The 19434-nt window shown below is 44.6% G+C and overlaps 1 protein-coding gene across 1 annotated transcript in view; it reads left to right on the forward strand.

Moving 5' to 3' along the window:
• The window catches only part of LRRC74A (leucine rich repeat containing 74A), a 34384-nt gene that overhangs the window by 438 nt on the left and 14512 nt on the right, over positions 1-19434 (forward strand). Inside the window, exons 3-11 of the mRNA XM_063439641.1 lie at positions 46-153; positions 1342-1435; positions 2002-2051; positions 2208-2289; positions 3230-3315; positions 12447-12641; positions 14207-14302; positions 14498-14641; positions 15609-15713. Coding sequence (XP_063295711.1) covers positions 46-153; positions 1342-1435; positions 2002-2051; positions 2208-2289; positions 3230-3315; positions 12447-12641; positions 14207-14302; positions 14498-14641; positions 15609-15713 — 960 coding nt within the window. The remainder of the gene's footprint in view (positions 1-45; positions 154-1341; positions 1436-2001; positions 2052-2207; positions 2290-3229; positions 3316-12446; positions 12642-14206; positions 14303-14497; positions 14642-15608; positions 15714-19434) is intronic.

Raw genomic sequence — 19434 nt, forward strand, 5'->3', positions numbered from 1 at the left:
GTTGTACCGGAACTGTAAAAAAATGTCTCTGTCTCTCTCCCCTAGTCTAACACTAGCATAACTCACCTGAGCTTGGAGGACAACTGGATAATGGAAGAGGGAATAGTGCACCTGATGGAAATGATGAGAGAAAACTGCTATATACAGGATCTGGTAACAGGCGACCACAACAGGAATGCGTGGAGAGTATGAATGCGTAGAAGTGACCATGATTTGGGCATGTTATGCTGAGTGCAGTGGCTCCATGAGTTTATTGTAAATGTTTGTATAGTGACGTTGCAAGTGATTTGAACTATTATGGGTCAGAAGTTTTATAATGAGTAGAGTAAAGGAGTACTTTTATGTTTTTTTCAGTAGTCCAACACAATGCGAATAGGCATACGTTCATAATATGTAGTAAAGTATAAAAATATTTTACAATAATCAGCCATTTCTGAAAAAAAAACAAATATAATCAGTCTGCCTACACCTCATATCATGTGACAGGAAAAGAGAGAAAGAAAATAATAAATCTATATAGTTCAGCAGAGAAAACATTAAATGCACTCTGGCCAAATGGAGGTAGCCCTATATTTAAAGTGGGAGTACACTTCATAACAAAGATTGTTTAGTCTGTCCCGCATTCTGGCATCTGGCTCTGTCTAAATGTTATTGCGTTGTCTAATTTTTTTTTCATATTGCACAGTGTGTTTGATTTAGAAGTTGTATTCTGCTCTATTATTTGCCTTCTAGAGCCTGCAACACCCAAATCAGCTTAAATAGGCTAAAGTTGGTTTGGTGGTTAGAGTAGTCCTTTAAAAACATCTTGTGAGGCTTTTACAGGTGCCCTGGAGGACTCCAGCATCTGAAAACTACCCTCCGACTGCAGTGACTTGATCTTTGTTGCCAATAATTTCAAAGAAAATAGCCTGAGGACAAAGTAAAGGAGTTTTTCAACTGGAAAATCTTCAGATATCGCGCTAGTTCAGATTGTCCACATTCTGAGACAGTTTTTCAGACTTGAGACCCTTGAAGATAATTCTGTACTCATATTCTGTTGTTTGTTGGACAATTCAGGGGCTGCCAGCTTAGCAGAGACATCTCATATGTCCTCCTCCACTGTGGTGATCCTACAGCAGATATCAACTGGTTCAATATCTGAGAATGCATAATGTCATCCAAGTGAATTGCATGGAGCCAACAGGAATGGTGTCCATTTCATTCAGGCTCCAGCTCTTACCATCTCACAACTGACTGAATGCTTCTGGGATGTTTTGATGAATGTAGTGATTCATTTTGAGCTGCTATGTTAAGTAGAATGACTGTTCTTCATAAGTGAATTTCATGATTTCTGCCTCCCAGAATCTTTCCCACAATCACTTGGGTGTGCAAGGCTCTCAAATCATTGCCGTTATGTTACTGGAAAACGTCTCCTTGCAACGAATCAACCTTGCACGTAGGTGTATATCTAATCCAAATAATATCTTGTCTGTGTCCGTATAGAACGCTAATGCTACCATAACTTTGCCAACTACCCAGCACTAACACTATGCTAGCCTAATGCTCTTCATACACAATCATGGCTCTGTTCCTTCTTCAACACAAACATTCTTTAGTTCCATCCCATACTCAACCCTAACTTTGTGCTAGCTCTGTCCCCTACCCAACCCTAACACTAAGGCAGCTCTGTCCTCTGCTCAACCGTAATATTACACTAGCTGTGTCCCTTACTGGATCCAAATTCTATTGTCTACTCAACATTAACGCTAAGTTAACTCTGTTGCATACCCAACCATAACATTCATCTGGTTCTGTTCCCTACTCAACCCCAAAACTAAATTAGCTCAATCTCAAACACAGCCCGAAATCTACCCTCTTTTTTTTGTACACAGGACCAATACCTTCTTCACGATCCAACTGAGGCTGTGTGCCTTCTTCTTTTCCATTGTTCTGAATGTGTATTCCTCTCTCCCATTGTATGATTTTTGACAATGCTTAAATAACATGTATTTTCTTTTCTAGAGAATGAATTTAAAGATGAATCTGCAAAGCATTTTGCTGAGGCTTTCTCGGTGAGTGCAACTATATATCTCACAACCTTCCTTCTACATCCATCACTGCATAAATGGAACTGAGTCTCTCTCTAGGGATAGAGATACAGTAACACATAAATCTCTCTTTTATAGTCCTGTTTAGTTTGATGATTTTTTTTACATTTATTCTTCCAGGCCAATTTCCGAGTAAGTGAGCTGAACTTGAGTCACAATGAGTTCTGCGAGGAAGGAGGAGCTAACCTTGGTCAAATGTTAGGTGAGTTTAATTTGATGCTTCTCATAGAAATGCACTGAAGGCACGATGTGCATGCGCAGTAGAAGCCACAATTCACATATGCAATGCTTCTCAAAGAGAAACTTTGGATACATTGTCCAGTGTTATTATACTTTACATCTTCTCATAAAGATTACCATAGCTATTTACTAAATTCTAAATTAAATCTAAGTGAGCTGAGTTGGAGAATTTTTCCAAGTCAGATATTTTAGCCTCAATTTTGACATTTGTATTTGAATTTTCTAGAATTGTAAGTTAGGGAATAACCCTGTATAGCCCAGTATAATCAGTCTGATTGACAGCTTAGGAGACATTTCTGCAGTGATTTAAAAAGTTCTGATTTCAAATAGAAATGAGCACTGTTATAAACTGCAGTGGAAAAGATAACATCTGGACACAGTAAGCACTTTAGCAAGCAGATAAGCTTTGTGTGTAGAGTCTTTAATAAATTGTTAAGTCGATGGAAAAATACAAGAAATTATAATTGTTAGGCCAGAATAGTCATGATGAAAAGGGCATTTTCCTCAATTCCTCTATTGTGGTTTAAAATGTATAATTCCCTTGCTTATACTTTGGATATTTTTCATTCTATTTGGGCTATTCGCCAATTGCCCTGGGTAAAATTTAATATTTGCTTATGGCCTGAAGACTTTGATGTCCATCTTCCCTATGCATTTCCATGTGGCACCACATTACATTCCTGATATTTATAAGACTATTTTGTGTATTTATCTGGTCATGATTAAGTAAAGATTTAAAAAAAATATAATTCCCTTACAGTTCTCCAGGAATTCACTGTTTAGTGCATAATCCTGATAGGGGCCAGCCTGTTGCAGCAAGGTTTCAAAAAGAACATAAAAAAAACAATTTAGCTTTTTTTTTTGGTGGATGTATCTCGTTAATCAGATGTTTCTTCTTCTAGCTGCTAATGAAGGACTTCAAGTTCTAGATCTGAGCTGGAACCACATCCGTATGAAGGGTGCTATTGCTCTAAGTGCTGGACTGCAGGTAATGATCTCCATGTTAACACCATGGAGGAATGAAAGATGAACTCACCTTTTGCTGGGTTTACAGGTTTCTACCTAAACCATGAAGTGTCTCAGTCATCTAAAACCTATCATTCTTTTCAAAAGAGTCTGAGCCTTCCGTACAGAATGCTGTCCATTAATATGTAGTACAGCACTTAGAAGCAGATTGGTTTAGCAAAGGGGATGAAGTTATAGAATTGATGCTCAAGCTTTTAGCAGCTCCACTGTAGTGATCAGGGCCGGATTAACATAGGGGCTGATGGAGCTGCAGCTCCAGGCCCAGGCCCATGGAATAGGCCCATTGGTTTAAAAAAAAAAAAAAATATTTTTTTTTTTTTTTTTTACACACTACTCTTAGGGTTGCCAGGTATTTCTCATGTATTTCGTAGGGTTGCCAGGTATTTCTCAGAAGTATTTCTCAGGTATTTGAGGCTGCCTAGCCGGTGCCGGTATTGCAGTAATACCGGCAATACAAATGTCTGTCTCAGTATAAACATACATTATTCTGCAATACCAGCGCCGGCCAGTAGGGGTCGCTGTTTGTATGGAGAGAGGCAGTGATAAGAAGTTACGGCATCTCTCTCCCTGCCTCTCTCTACTCACTGATCCGCGGGGAGCAGCTGTGCACAGAGACTCCAGACAGCAGCTCCGAGGCATGGGGACGCTGAGACATTGGGACACTGGGGAACATGGGGACCCTGAGCATGGACGTCCGCAGGAATTTTTCGGGGGGGAGGGGAGGGGGCATAATTGTAATGACATCCATGCTTGGCCCCTTTTTGACAGTGTCATGAAAGGGAAGGAGCATAGTCATTTTCACATAAAGCAAGGATGAATAGCGTTTTCACAACTATGGTGTCAGGAATATATGTTTGTATTCCTGACACTATATAGTGTTCCTTTCATCAAATTACATTCTTTACATTACATTACAAACATTCTGGTCACCATAACAACTTTATCTAAATGAAAATGCTGTGATGCAAGGAGGCCCCTGGGTGCTCTTTCTTTGAAGGGGTGAAACCGCTCTCAAATGGTTTACCCCCAAAGGCTTCCTTCAGCTCCAGATCTCCAGGTCGCTCAGTGGTATTCGACTTCTGAAACAGAGTGTCAGGAAGTGCAGATTGACGTTGGGCATGGGTGCCGCTGATTGGCTAGAGTGGTCAGCTGACACTCTAAGCCAATCGCTAGTTCCCGATTCATAAAAATGTTTTACGTTTTTATGAATGGGGAGCTACTGATTGGCTTAGAGTGCTAGCAGACCTATCTAGCCAATCAGCGGCACCCCTACCCAGCGGCCCTCTGTGTTTCCTGACACTCAGTAAATAAAAGTGAACACATTAACACTGATATTGTTTGTTTTTACCTGGGGACATGAGAAGGTCCAAAGTTTCCCTGCCAGGCCCAGATACCAACGCCTTATGATGTGGTGTCCAGAATGAAGTGCTCCAATCTCATTTTCTTCTCCTTCATTTGACACAGTCTTCTTTGTCTTCTGAGGCTCCTTCTGCTCCTTTACCTTTCTGCTACTTTCTGCTTATTTTGTGCCCTTCTGCTCCTTTCTCTTTCTGATCCCTTTCTGCTCCTTGATGGCTCTTCCTGCTCCTTGATGGCCCTTCCTGCTTCTTGCAGACTCTTCCTGCTTCTTACTGCCCTTCCTGCTTCTTTCTGCCCCTTCCAGCTTCTTGCAGCCCCTTGCTGATCCTTTCTGTTCCTTCTGATTCTTCCTGCCCCTTCCTGCTCCTTGCAGACCCTTCCTGCTCCTTGCAGACCCTTCCTGCTCCTTGCAGACCCTTCCTGCTTTTTGCAGACCCTTCCTAATCCTTTCTGCCCCTTCTTTCTCCTTGCTGCCCCTTCTTTCTCCTTGCTGCCCCTTCCTACTCCTAGCAGACCCTTACTACTCCTTGCTGACCCATCCTGCCCCTTGCAGACCCTTTCTACTCCTTGCTGACCCCTCCTGCTCCTTGCTGCCTCTTCCTACTCCATGCTGCCCCTTCCTACTCCTTGCAGACCCTTCCTGCTCCTTGCAGACCCTTTCTACTCCTTGCTGACCCCTCCTGCTCCTTGCTGCCTCTTCCTACTCCATGCTGCCCCTTCCTACTCCTTGCAGACCCTTCCTGCTCCTTGCAGACCCTTCCTGCTCCCTCTTCATACTCCTTGCTGTCCCTTCCTACTCCTTGCTGCCCCTTCCTACTCCTTGATGCCCCTTCCTGCTCCTTGCTGCCCCTTCCTGCTCCTTGCTGCCCCTTCCTGCTCCTTGCTGCCCCTTCCTGCTCCTTGCTGCCTCTTCCTGCTCCTTGCTGCCTCTTCCTACTCCTTGCTGCCTCTTCCTACTCCTTGCTGACCCCTCTTGCTCCTTGCAGACCCTTCCTGCTCCTTGCTGCCTCTTCCTACTCCTTGCTGACCCCTCTTGCTCCTTGCAGACCCTTCCTACTCCTTGCAGACCGTCCCTACCCCTTCCTGCTGCCCCTTCCTATTCCTTGCTGACCCCTCCTGTCTCTTGCAGACCCTTTCTACTCCTTGCTGACCCCTCCTGCTCCTTGCTGACCCCTCCTGCTCCTTGCTGCTCCTTCTACTTTACCCTCCTGCTCCTTGAAAACCTTTCGACCCTTTCCTGCTTCTTGCTGCCCCTTTCCATTCCTTGCTGACCCCTCCTGCCCCTTGCAGAACCTTTCTGCTCCTTCTACTTTACCTTCCTCTATGCGGTCTCCCCCACCCCCCATCCCTCACTTACCTGCTCTGTAGGCTGCCTCTGTGCTGCTCCTCTGCGGTTTCAGTCATGAGAGAGAGGCAGGGATAAGCTGTAGCTTCCTGCCTTTCTCCATTCACAGCGCCACCTACTGGCCAGCGCTGGTATTGCACTGTATTCTCACACTAAAACGAAAAATAGCAGCACAAGCTGAAAAATCTGGGGGGGGGGGGGGGGGGAGGGCAAGTACCCCTCTTTACCCCCACATTCGAACACCCATGACCCTGAGACACTAGGGACACAGTGGCCCCATGTCTCCCAGTGGCCCCTAGTCTGTGTCCCCATGTCTCCCAGCCACTGTCCCTAGTGTCTCAGTGTCCCCATGTCTCTAAGTGTCCCCTAGTGTCCTAGTGACATCAGGACACTGGGGGACACAGACTCTAATGGACACTATAGACATGAGGTTACAAACACTAGGGGACACTGGGCAACATGGGGACACTGAGAGGCATGGAGACACAGGGAGACATGGGGACACTGGGCGACTTTGAGACATAGGAGACATGGCAGTGTCCCCATGTCTCCCAGCCAGTGTCCCTAGTATCTCAGTGTTCCCTAGACTCCCAAAGTCCCCTAGTCTCCCAATGTCTCTGTGTCCCCATGTCTCCTAGTGTCTCAGTGTCCACTAGTATAAAAGAAAAAATCTCAGGCACTCACTGTGATAGATTTAGGCAGGTTTATTGGACACCGCAACGTTTCGACCTGTACCCAGGTCTTTATCAAGTCTCCAATGTCCCCTATGTATCAGTGTCCCCTATGTATCAGTGTCTCAGTGCCCCATGTCTCTCAGTGCCCATAGTGTCTCTGTGCCCATAGTGTCTCAGTGTCCCCTAGTATTAAAGAAAAAAATCTCAGGCACTCACTGTGATAGCTTTAACCAGGTTTATTGGACACCGCAACATTTTGACCTGTACCCAGGTTTTTATCAAGTCTCCAGTGTCCCCTATATATCACAGTATCTCAGTGCCCCATTTCTCCCCGTGTCCCCTCGTGTCTGTCACCCAGTGTCCCCAAGAGTCTCAGATTTCCCAGGTCTCCCAGTGTTCCCTAGTATCTGTGTCCCCATGTCTCCCAGTGTCCCAATGTCTCTCAATGTCCCCTAGTGACATGGGGACCCTGGGAGACATGAGGACACAAACACTAAGGGACTGGGAGACATAGGGACACAGACATTCCCCCTTTTTGTGTATGTTCGCCCTTTCGGCCGTTCTGGTTATGGGATTTGTGTCAGTAGCCCACCCTTTTACCGCATCCATAGACTTCCTGCTTTACTGGACACTGCTGTTAGGGGGTATGGGTTTACTTGAAAGATTAAAGCATGAGATTAGCAAAGGGTATGTGTTTTCTCATAGTTGCATCCTATGAGTTTCCCTACTGCATCATCTCCATCAGATACATGACGTTTAGGAGGTAGGACTGTTTTAGTGTTTTTGGTCAATAAGATTTTGTAATTAGGCCCATCATAATTATCAGCACCAGGCCCACTGGGCTCTTAATCCGGCCCTGGTAGTGATGAGTTATGAACCGTTAATTTCCCTTTATTAATTAAGTGCATCTGCGGTTACACGCAGATCCCTCCGTAACCTGGAAGAGGCGTCCAATCAGGAGCCTCCAATATGGTCTATGGGGTTTGTTCTTATCCGATAAACTCCTGTCCAGCTTTATGGGATAAGTCGCGTATTCCTAGCAGCAGTTTCGCTCATCACTTAGAATAATTGGAACTGGTATCAGACATGCCTCAGGTAGTAGTGTTCACATAGCCCAGTTTACTGCTTGCCATAGCCATGGATGGTTCACAGTTTAATTATTTCTCCCATGGGGAGAGAGAGCTCACTCCGAGTTGTGTGTGCAGCATTGACAAGTTGGACAGAACCGATATTGTGCAGACAGAACTGGCCATTTCAGCTGCCTGATTGAAAGCTCTGGGGGCTGGCTTTTGCTGTGAGATTTTTACTCCCCACTCAGATCATGTAGAATTGCGATAGTGCTTAAAGTGACGCAGTCATATCATGAGAAAAAAAAATCAAGATGACTATTAAATTCTTTATTTTTCTTGTGCATGCGATGACAACAAGCGTGTAGAGCCACAACAGCATCTACAGGCATTTTCAGGACATTTCAACATGTGGCAGTTTGATCAGCACATTTTTTGTTTAATCATGAAAATAACAGGCTAATAAACATTGCTTATATGATATAACATGTTAGGATATTTAAGCCATTAGCAATTCAAGTCGCGCTTTAGGTTATAAACGTGTGGCTTTTATATAGTGTAACATACATGCCCCCTAAGCATAGTGGTAAGAGTGGCAGGTTGTTAGGCTAGTAACGGTAGCTTTATACTATGTACAGTAGATTAGTCATTAGGATTTAGGCTTATACGGCATATTGAAACCACAAAAAAAAGTGTTAAACAGTAAGCTTTGCCGGGGAGCTCAGCGTGCGTTTAAAATTTCGCTGGCGGTTTCGCACCAAACGCACATCTTGCTAAAAGTATAAACTAAGTTATAAAAAGGGAAGGGTCCATGGAGCTACATCATACATTACACTGAGAGTCCATGCTGTTACACAGAAACCATCTCTAGTGCTTGGTAGAGGTATCCAGGCCTCAGTCCGATGGGTTATCTGTAGTCAGCCGACACCAGTTCTGCTGAGCTGTTGGCATTGTGTGAAGATCTTTCGGTTCAGGTTTCCCTCCGCTGTGGGTCGTGGAGGGGCCCTCCGCTTGTTGCGCCCGCCGGTTACCATCTTCGCTGTATTCTGGTCAGCATGTTTGCCAGTCGTGACCGGTATCATGGATTCTTGTGTGCGGGGTTGCGCTTTGCTTGTTAAAGATTGCTGGGGCAGCTGAGAGGTATGCAGGTCTGGCATGCTGGTGGGTCCCGTTCTGGAGTGTGGGGGCGCAAGTGCTAGCGTCCAATAATCCTGGCGCCGTTTCCTGCCATGCTGGTCTTCTGCTTTGTTCCCCTCGGGGGTCCACTCCGGAGCCAAGAGGGGGATTCCCATCCATGTGGCGCCGGGTTGCCGGGCGGATCCAAGCCGCCACCTCTTTCATCGCCAGCTTAAAGGCCTGTCTCCGGGTGTTGAGCTGTGTCCAGAGGCTGGCACGGAGCCGATCATAGAACTCCTATGTGTGCTTGGGAGGCTTGGTGAGTGTGCGCTTTTTCTTGGGCTGCGTCTGAGCCGCCATCTTGGTTGGGCCTTTGCAGTCCCGTTTGGCTGCTGGCTTTGTCGCTTGGTCAGGTATTGATGCGGGGGTAATCGTCCCCAGCGAGGACCGGGATGTCCCCCGCCGGTCCAGAGGAGGGGGAAGTAGGGCTGTTATGTGTTCACATTTGTCAACGTGGCCCGCGCCAGGAGATCAGCCGCCTCCCGGACCCCGCTCTGGTTTAGGCCGCATGGCTGGCGTGGGGTTTCCTGCAGCGCTTCGGTGCTGGGCAGGTACCATTTTGTGTCTCTTGTTGTCTTGAGTCGGTCCCCAGGACACCGTGTGCCGCCAGCGTTAGCAGTTCAATCGGTATTGTCAGGATTGTGCCCGTTATTGCAGGAGCTCTTAGAGAGTGCGGCCGGCCATCTTGGCTGTCTGGCCCCACCCCCCTCAAGATGACTATTAAGGTTATTCACTAAAGTAAGAATTGTAAGGAATTCAAAGTGAATTTAAAAAGAATTTGACATTTAAGGCCAAAATAGCTGAATTGGAAAAATGATCCAATACATCTACACTTTCAGTTCAGGTACTATGACCTTAAATTTGAAAATCACTTTGAATTCATTAAAATTCTTACCTTGGGGGCGGGGCCGGACCGCCGAGCCGGCTGGTCGCATGTTGGACCAGCTCCTGCAGCCTAGCCTTAGAAACAGGCGAATTTAAGCAAATCTTGGCACAAACCTACCGGCAACGGTGATCCTCGGCGGGTAGAGAGCCCTGGGGTCCAGGGCGAGGCTGGCCCTACAGGCTACAGTCCCCTGGAAGACGAATCCTACCCGACTATCCTGAGGCCTACTCCAGAGGCGAGCGGGACGGACGGCCGCTGCCCTGCCGCTTACTGCTCGGGGCTTGGAGTCGGACCCGCGGGGATACCGGTCCCGTTCCCCCCCCCTATGGACCGGGGGGGTGATCCCGGTCTACACCTTTGAGACCCAAACTTCCGAGCCAGCTTCCCGAGTCTCCCGCCCATACTGCAGACCGCATGTCGGGCCCAAGATGGCCGCGGAGGCGTTCTCAGACCACCATGCAGGCTGAAAATGAAGCGGAAAATGAAGCGGACGACAGATACCACCTAGGTACCAAGGTACACAAGGCTGCAAACACACAACCCGGTCCCCACAGCTCAAAATGTGTGGAGACTAGGTGGCGCGAAACCCCAGAAGCCTACCCTACAAAATGGCGGCAACCCCGAGCCAGGTACCAATGCCACACACCTGGTTAATCCCCGGAAGAGAAATCACACCACCCACCGTGTCAGCAGACTGGAAAGCAACTCCAGTAGGACGTGCCAGACACCGCATGGATCCTGCAGTACATCACAACACAGTGTCGGCTTCCAACAAGTCCGCAGGGCTGGTCTGTGCGGACTCCGCAGGGCTCAAGCTGCTACAGTCACGGCTCACAAGTGAGGGCTCCTGCACCCCCGCTCCTCCACCGAATCTCAACTACCAGATAAGTAAGCACACCTGGCAAGCCCCCAGAGTCGACATCGGCTGAGTGGGAGGACTACCTGGGGAACAATCTCGGACTCTGGGCACCGGGCGGAAGATGACCCTACCAAGCAGCCTAGGGCACACACAAGTATGCAGGACTCTCATGCCATATAGCGGGCTGACAAATGTAATTGTGTTAAAGACTCTACGAATTGCATCAGATGTAGGGGTTTATGATTATTTAACCTAGCTAACATTGCCCAACTATCAGTGCTTACAATGGCGGATGCTGATGAACCAACTCACCCACCTGACCATCCCAGTTAGCTATGTATATCACATATAAATTTAAAGCATAGTTTCGCTAGCTGCCGTATATGACACACAACGGTAATAATCAATGCTAAAACGCAATGTTTTCCCGCTTTGTTTTCTCCTCTGTCTTCTCCTACCTGTCAAGCTCATCTTGATTCTGCACTAAAGCAAGAATTAACACAACTATAATTCTGGCAAATGTAACAATGTTTGTAATCCTCAGGAATATAATGCCATATAATCTATATAATCTTAATGTCACGAAATCATTCAACCATAAACCTGTCTAGTTTCACATGTTTGAAGCAATCTACAGATATTCAAAAGTCAGATATTGTCTTGTTCTTTAAAAAAAAAAATGTGCCGCATAATCTGCCACACGGTAAAATACTATGGATAAGCCTGCAGTTGCTGTTGTGGCTCTGCAAGCCTGTTGTTACTGCATGCACAGCAAAAATAAAGAATTTAAAAAAAAAAAAAAAAAAAAAAAAAAAAAAAAAAATTCTTACCTTAGTAAATAACCCTGCATGTGTCTATTTCGACTTGTATATTCTTAAAAAAAAAGTGAAATGATTGTTAAATAAAAAAAAGTGAAATAAATTAACAAGAAAAACAAACAGTATTGCAACCCTCTCCTACAGTACACTTTAAGTTTGTAAAGATGTAGAAATAATACATACATGTTTTATTAGTCTTATGTCTATGTACTTTAAAGCAAGTGTTTATAACCATTGCAGTGGACTGGATTGCAGACAGGGGCGTTGCCATACCGCCCAAAAAAGGCAGGTGCGTTAAAAAGGGGCAGTCTAGTGACACGAGTTGCAACACAGGCACTGCCCAAAGGGTCTGTCCAAAGGGTGGATCATGAAGAAAGCCCTGTTTTTAAGTGCTCTCGACGTGTGAGTTGAGTGCGAGAAAGTCTACTGATAAACTTGCTATGGTTTTTGGGGTCGCTTTCCTGGTTTCCCCAAAAGCAGGACACCAGGGAATAAAGTTGGAAGAGATCCCTGAAATCGGAACTGTCCTGCCGAATTCGGGAATGTTGGGAAGCCTGCATTGATAGGTGGCAAACAGACTAGGGGTTTCAGCCCAGGAGTAAATTATATAGCTCCTCCCACATATTGTGACTTAAGCCCCTCTTAAACCAGCGCTATTCTATGCCCAAAGTCCAACACAGGACCGCACCCTGGGTTCTAGACCATATCACCCCTCTTAGCAGTCAAATCTGACTCATAGCTGACTTGAAGGTTCATTTAATCTATTTTTCCTTTAAATGTGAAATTCATGTTGATTTCTCATTTTAGTGCATAACCCGGTATATGTTTTAATTCACCTGGCACTCCTAGCACTCGCGGGACTTTCTTCTCCTATGATGTCAGTATTTCGCTTTTCCTCCCTCTGTGTAGGTCAATGACACGCTTAAGGTGCTAAACCTGTCCTACAATGGTTTTGGTAATGAAGGAGCTCTGGCCCTGGGTGAAGCTTTAAAAGTGAACACATCTCTTCAACACCTGGACATCAGCTGTAACCGAATTGGTAATGAGGGAGTGAGGCTCCTCTGCAAAGGATTGGACACCAACGAAACTCTCCGCGTGCTGAAGGTAATGTGCCAATTATATGTATCAACTACTTGGAATATTTAGAGAATAGAATCCTGATTCTGCCCAATGTCTCCCAACCACTGGAAGAATGCATATCTTTAAATCTATATATGCCTCCGTTCATTGGGCTCGTGGAGGGTCTTGGAAGCCGGCCTTCTCCCTACAGATTATGGACCATGACCCAGAACGCTTTCCAGAGGCTTCAGGAACCGTCCGTGCTAGACTGGGACTATTCAAGTGCAGCTGTGGACTCAGAGCTGGATCGGAGAACAGCCACAACCTGGTCAAATTTTAAACAAATATTACTTGAGCTATGTGCTTTTGATCGGGGCACTATTTGAAATATGCATGGCTGAGAGTGAGGGCTATCTGAGCATAAACAAATATTTAGGAGTTACACCTTAGGAAGGGATATATTTGCAGTTCGAAAACCTATGCACCTTTGTTTGGTAAGAAAGAACTGTTGTCTGACAAACTATCCTAGCACCTGCAGTCTGCATCTTCTGCTGCCGGTGAACTTCCATATTACCCTATCCAATCTTTAGAGGCAATAACACTCTGAGAGTGCTGAAGGTGGGTTAGTCCAGAGCTTTCAGCCTGTCAGTGCCACCCAAAGTTGGACAGGCTAATGCAGTAGTTCTCTTTTGGATTAGCCGAGCAAAGGGGTCAAGTTCTAGACCAGCTTTTAGTGAAACCACTCGAAAGCGATTTGTCAAAAGCCAGGGGGTGGCATCCATAGACTTTTCTCAGTAGAGTAAGTTGAGGGTAAAGAGAGGAGGGGTGTGTGAAAGAGAGTTTTAGGGTGACGGTGGGGTTGGTGGCAAGAGTAGTTAATGTTTACTGGAAACAACAACATAATATTACATCTATGTTGTGCAGTCTTTCAGAGTGTGCAAGCACAAGATAACTAGAAGTTAGACAGGAATCAGATTCCAAGAACTGGTCCTAATAGAATCACTGATTTTCTGTCTTAGCATGTGTCCAGCTTAAAACTCAATGGTCTGAATCTCCCTATTCAGCGGAAATTAGTGTGGGAAAGTTGCCCTGGCGTATGAACAGATGGGCTTGTACCATTCAGGCTGAGGAAGGTCTAAGTGTTGGAGAAACAGAAGACTCAGAAAAGGTCAAGCTATGAGCGAAGGTGATGAGGAGAGATACGTATGAGAAGATCTGGCATCTCAACATACCTTTAAGGTTGGAGCGGTAAAGGGATATTTACGACAGAAAGAAAGCAGTCTTGGTGGTGCAGCAAGGGTTAGGACTTTATTGGAGAAGTGTGCTCATTCTACCCACTACTCCATGGGCAACATCAGCCAGTCAATGAATGAGAAAATGAAAAACAGATTTGTATCAGAACCACATGGAATAAGTATGTTAGGCATCAAAGAATGTTTAATGGTGATTATGTTTATTTGACCAAACCAAGACAATAGGTTTATTGTCCAGTTCTTGAATGAACTGTTTGTATGGTTTTAAGAAGTTGACTCTGAAGAACATGCTAATGTTTGGCTCAGTTTTATTTGCTTTCTATGTATTTCTGTTAATCACACTGCTGGTGTTTTCAGCTCTCCAGAAATCCCCTCAGTGTAGAAGCAGCTCTCTTTCTTTTGACGTCCATCACTAAGAATCAAGAAAGCAAGGTGGAGGAACTGGACATTTCTGTAAGTGAGAATTCAACCAGATGATAGCCGTCATTAATATATTGGTGTAGGGAGATATGGGAGGGCTTATTGAAGGGGTTACAGAGAGCAATAGGATAAGTCAGTGTTTCCCAAACAGTCCGCAAGATTGAGTAGTCATTTAAGGAGATATAATGTGTAAACAAAATGTCCCCCTTTATTTGCTTGTCTGTTTAGAATGTGCTGGTAAACGCCCAATTTCTCAGCCGCCTAGAGACAGCCTGTCGATCCCGTCCTGAGCTCCATATAATATATGCTGGGAAACAGGGATTTACTGCAAGAAAATTAGCGGCACGCCCAGACCCTATGAAAGTCATCCAGGTAAATAGATATACGGTATGTGTAGTTATACATATGTGCAGAATTCCTGTACACACCATTCTGCATGCCAAGACAAATGTTAAAAATATGTTTAATAAATATCATCTCTCACCAAAAAGCAGCAGCTGTTCCATGATTGTTTGGAGAATGGGGCAGATTCCAACCCGTTACAACCCCTTCAGTGACTTAGTTGAATCCAGCGCCGATGTCCCTTGGCGCTTGGTCAGGCTCCGCCCATGCTTCTCCCCCGCCGACGTCAGCCAGCGAGGGAGACCTAATGCGCATGCGCGGCAATGGCCACACGCGCATTAGAACTCCCAATAGGAAAGCATTATTCAATGCTTTCTCATGGTGATTCCGGTGACGCTGGAGGCCCTCATGCATAGTGTGAGGACGTCGAGCATCATTTTAAACACTTTTTGTGTTTTAAGAACCCAGAAGTCCCTTTAGTGGCAGTCTGATAGACAGCCATTAGAGGAGGACATAACCCTGCAAAGTCATTATTGCAGTTTATAAAAACTGCAATAATTACACTTGCAGAGGTAAGGGTGTTGGGAGTTGGCACCCAGACCACTCAAATAGGCAGAAGTGGCCTGGGTGCCTGGAGTGTCCCTTTAAAGGGTTACTCCGAGCATTATGATAACTTCAGTGATTTGAGGTTGTCCTGGTGCCTGGAGTCTGTATATAGTCTGTTCACTATGAAATGCTGCACATATTAAGTTTAGCCCACTTTGTGGCTGGAGATGTAACTCCCCCTCCAGCAGCATCTTTGGAGCATCATTATCCAGCCAGGAACCAGGGTTCTGTGCTGGCTAATGCGAATTCTGTGCATATTGGACATCTGACGTCAGCATGCACAGGTTATTTTTAATTTCATATGAAAATGATTGCTTTGGCTTTTCTTCAATATCTGATCTGTGGGTTATACTGTGCAAGGGAGCCTCAGTGAAACTGTTATCTCCACCAGAACTACTTGGATGAACGCAAGTTGCGGCTTATTGACTTCTTCAAGAAGATGGATAAAGATGGCAGCATGAGGATACCAATCAGTGACTTCTGCCGGCATATCTCGGTGAGTGTGGATCGGCACAGTTATTAGGGCCTGTATCTCAGAGAGATGGGAGTGAAGCATGTACATCTATCAAGAGGGATGGGGTCCAATATAGGTGTGGACACACAGCTGGTAGCAGACGAAACTGAGGGGTAAGAGCAGGACTAGTGTGTGAGGACTCAGGCAGCAGTACTACAGGAGAAACACAAACTGGTATCTGAGAAAGCAGATAACACATATAATAATAAATAATAATAATAATAATAATAACAATAATAATAATAATAATAATAATAATAACTTTCACTTTAGAAAGATAGTATGCCTTTGGCAAGATATTTGATAAAGTCATAAGTAACTATTTTAAAGTCAGATACATAAAGTAGAATGTCAGATTAGGCACATGAACGGGTTGCATGTGGTATAAAGAGGTGATATCAGGCACACAGACCAGGAAGTCAAAACGGACTGAAAGTGGTTATTGAACACTTTAACATTTTGTATTTGTGTGACTGTGAGTGTGTGCATCTGTGAGTGTGCCTGTGTGTCTGTATCTGTTCTATGTATATATCTGTGTATGTATGTATGTATCTATCTGTTCTATGTATAAATCTGTGTGTGTGTATGTATCTGTTCTATGTATATATCTGTGTGTGTATGTATCTGTTCTATGTATAAATCTGTGTGTGTGTATGTATCTGTTCTATGTATATATCTGTGTGTGTGTATGTATCTGTTCTATGTATATATCTGTGTGTGTGTATGTATCTGTTCTATGTATATATCTGTGTGTGTATGTATCTGTTCTATGTATAAATCTGTGTGTGTGTATGTATCTGTTCTATGTATATATCTGTGTATGTATGTATGTATCTATCTGTTCTATGTATAAATCTGTGTGTGTGTATGTATCTGTTCTATGTATATATCTGTGTGTGTATGTATCTGTTCTATGTATATATCTGTGTATGTATGTATGTATCTATCTGTTCTATGTATATATCTGTGTGTGTGTATGTATCTGTTCTATGCATATATCTGTGTGTGTGTATGTATCTGTTCTATGTATATATCTGTGTGTGTATGTATCTGTTCTATGCATATATCTGTGTGTGTGTGTGTATCTGTGAATTTCTGAGTCTATGTAATTGAGTGCAATGTATGTGTGAGTGTGTGCCTCTATCTGTGAGTGTCTCTCTGTATGTATGTAGGGTATAATGAATGGAAATACTTAAAAAAAAAAAAAAAACAAGCATGCAAATAGGGGGTTTGGATGGGGTTAATTGCCTAAATGTTGTGATGTGAATAAGGCAGAGAAGGGTAAAATTTATTCTGGTTTGGGAGTAACAGATTATTTGCAAAGACATCAGGTTTTCTAGTTTTGGGAGGGAGGGAGGGAGGGGATGCTTTGCAGGCCAATGAGATGAGCTATATTGAGAAGGGTGTTCATTTTTAGAAGACTGCTACTGGATACTATTGCCACCGAGCTAGGCCCAACCGTTCAGGGCCTCACTCATCTTCACCTATATGTTGCAAAAAGCCCTCTCACCAGCCCTACAAACATACAAATGGATAGCACTAGCTATCAATTCCTTTTACCAATTTCTAGTTAGAACCCTTTCTGCACTGATCAATGTTTGTTTTTTTCGTACTATAAGGGAACTGCCATTTTTATAGAAATTACACCATGGAATAAAATCACCTATAACCTATGCTTTATTATTTTCTTTTTGATGTTTATTGAAGATTTAACATCACAATCTAATTCAGTCCAGACATTGCAAGGGCACGCATTTCTTCAGAGGACGACATAATGAGATATTAGGGGGTTACGAATAACGAGTAACTCTGTGACAAAGTTCAGCAGAAATATTGCATTGTTTCCATGGTGAATACTTCAAATGTACAATTTCACCCTAGAACCACACAAAACCCCCATTGTATCTATAATTCCTCCACCCACTATGCTTTTTCTATGCTGACAGACAGCTGCCAAGGCTTTTACTTTGGTTTTAAAAGATAGAAAGGGGCAGAGCTTGGGTTAAAACTGAAGAGCCACTGAACCCATATAAGTTCATTGAGATGAAGAGGTCTGGTTTCTTTCAGTGTTCCTAAATCTACATCAGAGCACTCAGTGTGATATATCCATATAATTCATTAATCTTCTGGTAGGGCATCGTCAGAGCAGTGTTTGGTTAATATTGGTGTTCCTTCAAAGCGGATCTGTCACCATCCGAGGTCTCTGCATACTTTGCAAAGACCCCCGATTGTGACATCGCTACTGGGGGTCCGGTGCCTGGTGGGCAGACATTGGTAAGTTTAAGTTACCTGTGCCTCGCTGTTGCCTCCATCCTATTCTCTCTGCGCCTCTTCAGCTCCTGATACTACAGCTCCTTTAAGGGACACTGTAGACACCCAGACCACTTCAGCTCATTGAAGTGGTCTGTGTAAATGTCCCATCAGCTATAATCCTAAGGATGTTATTATTGCAGTTTTTATAAACTGCAATAATTACCTGCTAGGGTTATCTCCTCTTCTAGTGGCTGTCTACTTTTGGTTGCCTAAATGATGCTGGACGTCCTAACGCTATGCATTACCAATTAGGGTTTTCAGCACTTATAATGTACCTTTTTGAGCTGAAGTGTACCAAGAGCCTTGTCCAGTGTCTGTTGTAGTCCAGTCAGCCTTGAAGGGACACTATAGGCACCCAGACCACTTCATCTCATTGAAGTGGTCTGGGTGCAGTTTCTCTGTCCCCCGAAGTCCTGCAATGTAAAACATTAGGCTGAGGAACACGTTAGTGTTAGGAATGCATCTTTGTACTCCTAACACTAAAGAGTTCCTTTAATAGCAGACTTGCAGGAACAGTTATAGAAGGTGTAAAACTCAGTGTAATCCCAGCTCCTCCAGGGTCTGGGTGTGAGGCTGAAAAGGAAGTGGAAGGGATCACTTCCCATCTGCACGCAGGCAGAGGCGTAACTAGATTGATTGGATGCGAAAATTGTCCTGCCCCCCTAAGCGTCTTATCTACCCCCAAAGCCTCCATGTGTCTCATACTCTCTCTTTGCCACCCACGCGTCTCATCCCCCCCAGCCCCTCCATGCATTTCATTTCTCCCCATGTGTGTTATTGCCTCAGTCCCAGCACCCCCATGTGTGTCATTCCCTCCATCCCAGCCCCTTCATGTGTCTTTCCCTCTGTCCCAGCCCCTCCATGTGTGTCATTACCTCTGTCTCAGCTCTCCATGTGTATCATTCCCTCCATCACAGCTCCCCATGTGTGTCATTCCCTCTGCATCCCAGCCCCTCCATGTGTGTCATTCTCTCCCCATTACTGTAAAGTAAGTAGTGTCTATTTCTGTGTGTGTGTGCACAGGATACATTGTGTGTTTCTGTGTGTGTGTGTAAAGGACATGTTGTGTGTTTCTGTGTGTGTAAGAGATACATTGTGTGTGTGTGTGTCTGTGTGTGTAAGGGATGCATATTGTGTGAGTATGTGTGTATGTAAGAATGCATTGTGTGTGAATGCCCTCATGCATTGTGTGTGTGTGTGTGTGTGTGTGTATGTAGGGATGCAGTGTGTGTCTAGGGGTGCAGTGTGTGTGTGTGTGTATGTAGGTATGCAGTGTGTGTGTGCAGGGATGCTGTGTGTGTGTGTCTGAGAGTGTTTGCTGGGTAGGATACGGGCTGTGGGGGCTAGAAAGGTAGCATATTTAAAAAAAATAATAATAATTCTAATGTAA

Source organism: Pelobates fuscus, chromosome 13 (genome assembly GCF_036172605.1).
Source record: "Pelobates fuscus isolate aPelFus1 chromosome 13, aPelFus1.pri, whole genome shotgun sequence".
In the NCBI taxonomy this organism is placed as follows: domain Eukaryota; kingdom Metazoa; phylum Chordata; class Amphibia; order Anura; family Pelobatidae; genus Pelobates; species Pelobates fuscus.